Raw genomic sequence first — 7,386 nt, forward strand, 5'->3', positions numbered from 1 at the left:
TACTTTTTACATTTCAATTGCCTTTTATATATTTGAGTCGCATTGACCCAAGGAATGCAGGTGGTTACGTTCCGATGACTTGTTTGACCCGCGTGGTTTCGACACAAATCCATGTTCGACCCGAGTGGTTTCGTTCCAAAGCAATTAATTAACAATTAATTGCTTCGGAACGAAATTAATTAACACTTTCAAAAGTTTTACATTTTATTTTTTCATCTACAATTTTTTTTTATATTGACCACGTATATTTGTCTTAATTATCATATGTAATTAAATTTGGAGAAACGTACATTGTTTAGACAACTTGCATATGTAATCACTGTACATTTGAAGAAGTATTTGATTAATTTTTATGGAAAACTGTTCAAATATAATTCATTACTAAATCAAATTTATCAACATTCATGCTCCGCGATAGTAGAAAAAAATGTTAGGAAACCTGCTTGTTGACTACACATACGGAAACAACTACCTATTGACACACACATCTCTGAAGCCATACAATATACAGCTACCGGATATCCATTTGTTTACCGCTCAGTGTATACCCCTGTACTCAGGTAATGACATGTAGGGATATATATTGGAGTAGATCGAAACCACTTGGGTCGTAACCACGCGGGTCGAACACAGAATCGGAACATAACCACCCGACACAGACCCAAGGTACAATCCTGATCCCTTGTAACAAAGCATAGGTTAGAATTTCTCATGCAAAATATGAAGATATAAAATTTACGTAGCCTGTTTGAGATATTTATTTTTAGCTCATTTGGGTCATAATAACCCTTTTGGTTCCAACCTGTTTAATCAACATTTTTTTATAAAATCTTATGACTCAGGCTTGAACTGTCTTTATTTCGCAGCAGTGTGTAGTGAAAGACAGCTGTAAAGCTACTTGTGAACTAAGGGTGAAACGATTTCATTCGGAAAAAGTAGACTTTTCGATAAATTGCTCTTAACGTTTACGAAGTGAGTAAACTTGTACACAAAGGTTATTACTATCATGAATAAAATTGAATATTTCTTGTTACAATCTGTTGTTTTGCTTAGTACATAAACTATCCAATAAACAATTTTTTTTAAAGAAATAAGATATCATTTTTAAACTTTTATCGGGATGTAAATACAGGTTGGTCATGTGATCAAATGTGAAGTGAACATTTATGCAATGATTTGAAAATAATAAATTGTAAATTGACATTTTTAATTGTTTGTTAAAAAAAATATATTGAATTTCAATGAATCTTAGAGCAACAATTTGAATTTGATCATAACCTGATGTGTTGGTCTTTATTAAAATAAATACGATTGGAAAATATGTTTATCTTTATATAAATGGAGTTGCACTGAACTCATTTTGTGTTAAAAATGATTTTTTTCAAGATTTTATAAAATAAAAAGTTTGGTGCAATTGCACCTAGTACATCTTTCCTTTTGAGAGTCCTTGGATTTTATTAAAAAACAGTATTATATTTTGATGCAAGAAACACATTTTTGCTGACAAGTAAACTGAATTTGTAGGAACTTGCTTACCACTTAGTTAAACTCTTAGTAAGATATTCCCTAATATGATGTCTGTTTTCCAGAACCATGAGCAGCTCTGAGGAGGTGTCCTGGATTTCTTGGTTTTGTGGACTGAGAGGAAATGAATTCTTTTGTGAGGTGATTAATTATGAGATCAAACATACCTGAATCATTTTCTTCAGTATTACTGCTCTGTTAACATTAAAGAAATATTTTGTGGAAGTTTAAAAATTTTGTTTCTACATTTTCCGTGTAACCCTATTTTCCATGGTACAAGGCTAAACAGTTGTCATCTACCCTAGCTGACACTGTTGATCAGGCATTTATAAAACATTGTCACTTTGTCAGGTTAAACAGGTGCAGTTGTTATTTTTTATGTAGGTTGATGAAGACTACATTCAGGACAAGTTTAATCTGACAGGACTAAATGAACAGGTTCCTCACTACCGACAGGCTTTAGACATGATTCTGGACTTAGAACCTGGTGAGTATTCATCAGGAATAATGTTTTAAGACACCTCAGAAAAAAAGTTTCATCAAGAACCATGGAGAAACATTTCTGAATGACAGTCATATGAATTGAGAGAGATCACAGGTTTAATACCTGGTGACCTAAATATCACAGCATTATAACAAAATCTGAAGGAATTTGGAATCCTTTACATTTCCTATGTTCATTTTAAGAAAATCTCTCATGAAATCCAAAGGTCTTTCCATAAACTCTGCATTGTCCCCTACATCTCCCCTAACTTTCTTAGCAAAACCCCTCATGATATCCAAAGGTCTGCATTGTCCCCTACACCTCTCCTAATATTCTCACAACTTTAGGATTTCCTATTTGATGACACTCTTCCAAACTGGAACACCTCTGAAGAATTGGATAGTCCAGGTATATTGTCCATGCTGAAGTTATTAATTAATTGTTTAGGGCAAAATATGAAAGAGTTTTTCCCCTCTGTAATGATATGGTTTTATTAGTTATGTGTAAGGTGAAAAGGGATGCTCATTTTTTCAGGAGAAAACTACTGACATGCTGAAAAAAATAAAAGGGAATATCAGATTATTTTAAGTAATGAACTGTGATGTCAATACAGAGGTTCCTACATAAATGAATAAATAGGCTATTTATATAAAATTTCAGAGCTCAAAACCTATATTTATATACTTGTATATTCCTTTGCAATTTCGCTGCATGTTCAAATAAAAAATATAAGAATTCTTGTAGTGAAACATTTCGGCAGAGTATTAATTCATCACAGTATTTTTTATCAGTTTGGTATAGTTCAAAATCTCCATTTTCGGTTTGGTTCATTTTTTTGATCAGAATTGTTATTCAATAAGAATTGGCATTTGTGAAGACAAGCTATACAGCAATTACGAAAATTTAAAAACTTGATTCTTGAAGAATATTAGTTTTTAGAATAAACATATAACAGTCAATTAATTTTAAACAATTTCATTTGGTCAATTTGCACATTCATTAAGTAACTGATTTTAGTGAAACAAATGAAATGGTTTGGGCAGTGGATATTGGCCTGGGTAGCTCAATCATTCAGTAGAGCACTTGACTAGTGATGCAGGGGTCCCTGGTTCAATTCCTGGTCCACCCATACATTTTCTCCTTTCCTGTTACATGATTTGGTGCCATTGACCACCCCTGAAAATCCTGCGAGGGGCAGTAAGAACTTGAGTTGTGTCTTCAAGGGCGAAGACAATTTAAGGAGAGAGGAATGTAATGGTTTGGGCCGTGGATATTGGCCTGGATAGCTCAGTCGGTAGAACACCTGACTAGTGATGCAGGGGTCCCAGGTTTGATTCCCAGTCCGGCCATACATTTTCTCCTTTCCTGTTACACAAAACTTTTATTCAAACAACTTAGATTTTTTTTCCTTCAATCAAAATGTATCGAAAATAACTGTACTATGACAACATGAACTCCACTATATTGGATAAATTTTTTTGGCTATTTTGATTGACTCTGACTCTTTTATGTAGAGAAATGGTTATTTGATTTACTGGTTATTTTGAAAAAAATAAGCTGACAATTGATTAAGCTGGACCCACTGTATATCAAGAGATAAACCAGCTTGTTGAATTTATTAAATGTGATTTTGTTTGACAGATGATGAGCTGGAGGACAACCCCAATCAAAGTGATCTGATTGAACAAGCAGCTGAGATGTTGTATGGTTTAATCCATGCCAGGTACATTATGACAAACAGAGGAATAGCTCAAATGGTGAGTCTTAAATAAGAAGTTTTAAACTCAATTGGCATTGAGTAATGATAATTGTAAAACAAAATTGGCAAAGAAACTTATGTGACAACTGCATGTATGTTTGAATTTGTCTTTTTTAGATAGAGAAATGGCAGCAGGGAGATTTTGGCACATGTCCACGAGTGTACTGCGAGAACCAGTGTATGCTTCCAATAGGTAAATAGTAGGGATGTCAAAATATTTATTTTCCTTAGTCGATTATTCGATTCCATTATTCGAACGATAGTCGATTATTCGGAACATTTTCTGAAAATAAAATTTTATTTCAAACTTCACTGGTACATGACGTATTTATAACTCAAAAACCCTTTTACTTAAATATGTTTAAAAAGTAACATAAGAATTAATGCAACGTAACGTTTGATAGCATGATTATTTGAAAAAATTTAGAAATCTAATTCTCCAAAATTTATGATTTCCCCATCAATCGAATTCATAAATTGGTCTGTACATGCAGAGTGAGCATTCAAAAATTGCTAGCCGATATTTTTTAAAGCTTATTATGAAATAAATTGGGGGGGGGGGGGGGTAATTTCACACTATCCAAACGCCAGGTGGTTGTTAAATTATTAAACAGTTAGTAACTGCTTATTCATTAATTGATTGCTCTGGCTATCAGAATGTCCTTAATTATTAACAGTTTAAAAATGCAAGCGAATTGTTTTAATAATTAGCGTCAAAACATATCACAGCTATGGTTTGTTCCTTGCATTTGAGCAATCTTAAAATAAAAGATAATTGGTACAACGTATAAAATCAAGTCCAATTAATTATTTTACAAATAAAGCCCAGTAAATATATTGATGGCTGATTTATTACAAAAACAACACAAGCAGTAACTGATAGATAATTCTCGCGGTAGTGAAGCATTTATAATTACTGTACTTTCTATACACACACGGAAAATCAAGTTTTTTGTAGAGGAAAATTATCTTATCAATTGTCTCCGAGGAAAGACGGTTTCTCAATTTTGTAATGAGAATTCCATATCGTTATCACTCTTTAATTGCATTTTTAAAATTATAATATTCGAATGTCGTTTCATTATTCGATCGTCGGTCCATTCGACTGACAGTCGAATAGTCGACTATTCGTTGACATCCCTAGTAAATAGAGCTAGGTGTTGGCTTTAAACTTTCTCAGGATATTGAAGTTATTTGGAGTCAGTTAGATTATTGCTATTGCTTTACATTGATAACAGGATTGTCTGATGTCCCTGGAGAGGCAATGGTTAAGTTATACTGTCCCAAATGTCAGGATGTGTACACCCCTAAATCCTCCCGCCATCATCACACAGATGGCGCTTACTTCGGAACGGGCTTCCCTCACATGTTGTTTATGGTTCACCCAGAGTACAGACCCAAACGTCCCCCCAATCAGTTTGTACCAAGGTAAGAAGTAAACCAATCAAATTGTAGCAAGATTGTATGACCTGTAAATTCAGCCAATCAATTCATACATGTAGCAATGTTGTATGACTTGAAACATTCAGGATTCAGCCAATCAATTTTTATTTTCCATCATCAATCATGACCAAAACAATAATAAATACTTCATGATTTCTTCAAATAATAAATGTTTTATTTTTGAAATGAAAATTCAGTTATATTGTCATTGATATTTCAGAAATAAAATATATTTTTTAATTGAAGAGATTAAAAAAGTAGATGTATTTTTTCGTTTTCATGAAAAAATTATCGCATAAAATGACAACTTCGTCAAAATTTTGATTGAAAGTGGGTTTTTTTTCTCTTGTAGGTTATACGGTTTCAAGATTCACCCTCTGGCTTATAACTTACAGTATCAAGCAGCCTCAAATTTTAAAATGCCAATGAGAATGTCTCATAGCAGTGGAAAACGATAAACACTGATCAGTTAGGACAAAATGTAACATTAACTCTCGGTCACCAAATAAGATAAACATATAGTTTCCCAGGAACTTAGTCATAAATTGTTAAAAATTACTAATTATTACATTTAGCTAATTTATGATTTATTTGTCCAGTTTGAGTAAAAATATTAGTTAAAGAATGGCCACTATTGTTTTTCTTTAACATACCCTATACATTATTAGTAAGTGCTTTTTTAATTTTGATGTCAAAAATACATCATCTGTCTTAATATGTCAGCACAAATTAAGAAGTACATGTATATTAATTCATACAGGAGATATTATTGTCAGGCTTTGTTTGGAATCAACTTCTTATATTTTCTCTTCCTTTGAAGTACCGTACTCACATTTGCATACTATGTGTATTATTATGTTAAAATAAAAGTGCTGTGAATATCTTATATATTTTATGTTATTATTTATGTAGTAAACCTCAGTAGAATGCTTTTTATCCCCTCGCAACAAAGTTCTACGGAATATAACAATGTGCTTGTGTGGGTTGGTGAGCAAGTGCATGTGCAAAGTATATTACATAAGTAATAATTTATATCAGGATCAATATGCTCTATTGCGAGGGGATGCTGCGTTTTGTGGTGCCATTGCTTTTGTATTTACTACACTTTAGGTTACAAGTAAATTCCAGTTCTATTTGGTTCAGGTAGTATTTTTAGCTCACCTTGATAATCCATTTTCAAGTAAATGTAAGCTTGATAGAGACTAACCTTGCATAAATTAAACGTCTTTGGATGCACACTACCAGACATCTTCAGCATAGGGGCTTGTCTTCCGGATTGTTAAATGTAAAATAAATTAATAAAATTTTGAATCGACTTTAAATACACTTAAAAGTTGAAGATTCTGACACTTTTAGTCAAGAAAAACCACGTTTTAAAAAAGATGTACCACATGTAGAGTTTCTGTATATAGGTGTGGTTTTTCTTGACTGAAAGTGTCAGAATCTTTTAAGTGTATTTAAAGTAGATTCAAAATTTTGTTAATTTACATTTAACAATTTGGAAGATAAGCCCCTATGATCTTCAGCTGGTGGACCCGTCCTACATATTCTGGATGAGAGAAAAAAAGGGTAAAAGATTTGGAGTAGGTCATAGATTAGGACACAAGTATTAAATGGGAGTTTTCAGGTTTGCTGACCTAGATATGGCAAGAAATTGGTACTGCGTTTTTAGGTGATACTTTTGTACCCTAGGGTACATCCTTATGAAATGTATGGACAAAAGGGTACACTATTAAGTCCTACTGAAATTCATATATGTGCTGACCTCATAATGGGATTCGATGTACGTAAAAATGCCGTGTTCACAGTAAACTGGTAAATGTCAAACTACAAACAACTAAAATTATCTTCAGAAGTATATAATGAAACATTAAATAAAGCTTGTAAATGGTCTGTACAAATATTCATTTAAATGTAATTTTAAAAATGAAAGGACGTATAAATTCATTGAGAGCTGATATGTATCGGTCTTTAGGGGGTGGGTGGAGTCCGGATCCCCTGGAATTTACAAAGCTATTAAATGTCCATAGTAAAGCAATTAAGCTTGCAATTTTCAAGTTTTTTTTTTTGTTGACTTTTTATTTAACCATGTAAAGTAAAAGCAAGCATTCGAGGATTTAAAAAGATATGATCTCAAAATTACCCGTTTTCCGGCTATTAGTGCGTCCCGCATTAT

General features: G+C 32.8%; 1 protein-coding gene across 1 annotated transcript; it reads left to right on the plus strand.

The window, feature by feature from the left end:
* Positions 1–1,589: 1,589 nt before the first annotated feature.
* Positions 1,590–6,096, plus strand: LOC133174301 (casein kinase II subunit beta). Its single transcript, XM_061309398.1, has 6 exons — positions 1,590–1,665; positions 1,909–2,011; positions 3,650–3,765; positions 3,885–3,960; positions 5,006–5,195; positions 5,563–6,096. Exons 1-6 carry the CDS (start codon positions 1,594–1,596, stop codon positions 5,666–5,668), a joined length of 663 nt encoding a protein of 220 aa, XP_061165382.1. The 5' UTR covers positions 1,590–1,593; the 3' UTR covers positions 5,669–6,096.
* The last annotated feature ends 1,290 nt before the right edge of the window (positions 6,097–7,386 follow it).

Source organism: Saccostrea echinata, unplaced genomic scaffold, assembly GCF_033153115.1.
Source record: "Saccostrea echinata isolate AGI-Se365-2 ecotype Australia unplaced genomic scaffold, CSIRO_AGI_Sech_v1 ptg000057l, whole genome shotgun sequence".
In the NCBI taxonomy this organism is placed as follows: Eukaryota; Metazoa; Mollusca; class Bivalvia; order Ostreida; family Ostreidae; genus Saccostrea; species Saccostrea echinata.

What these genes read in the sequence shown, in the direction of transcription:
- LOC133174301 (XM_061309398.1), top strand. Translation starts at nt 1,594, where the DNA reads ATGAGCAGCTCTGAGGAGGTGTCCTGGATTTCTTGGTTTTGTGGACTG. An exon ending in GATTCTGGACTTAGAACCTG is followed by an intron (nt 2,012 to 3,649) that starts GTGAGTATTCAT and finishes TTTGTTTGACAG; the next exon opens with ATGATGAGCTGGAGGACAAC. An exon ending in CCCAATCAGTTTGTACCAAG is followed by an intron (nt 5,196 to 5,562) that starts GTAAGAAGTAAA and finishes TTTCTCTTGTAG; the next exon opens with GTTATACGGTTTCAAGATTC.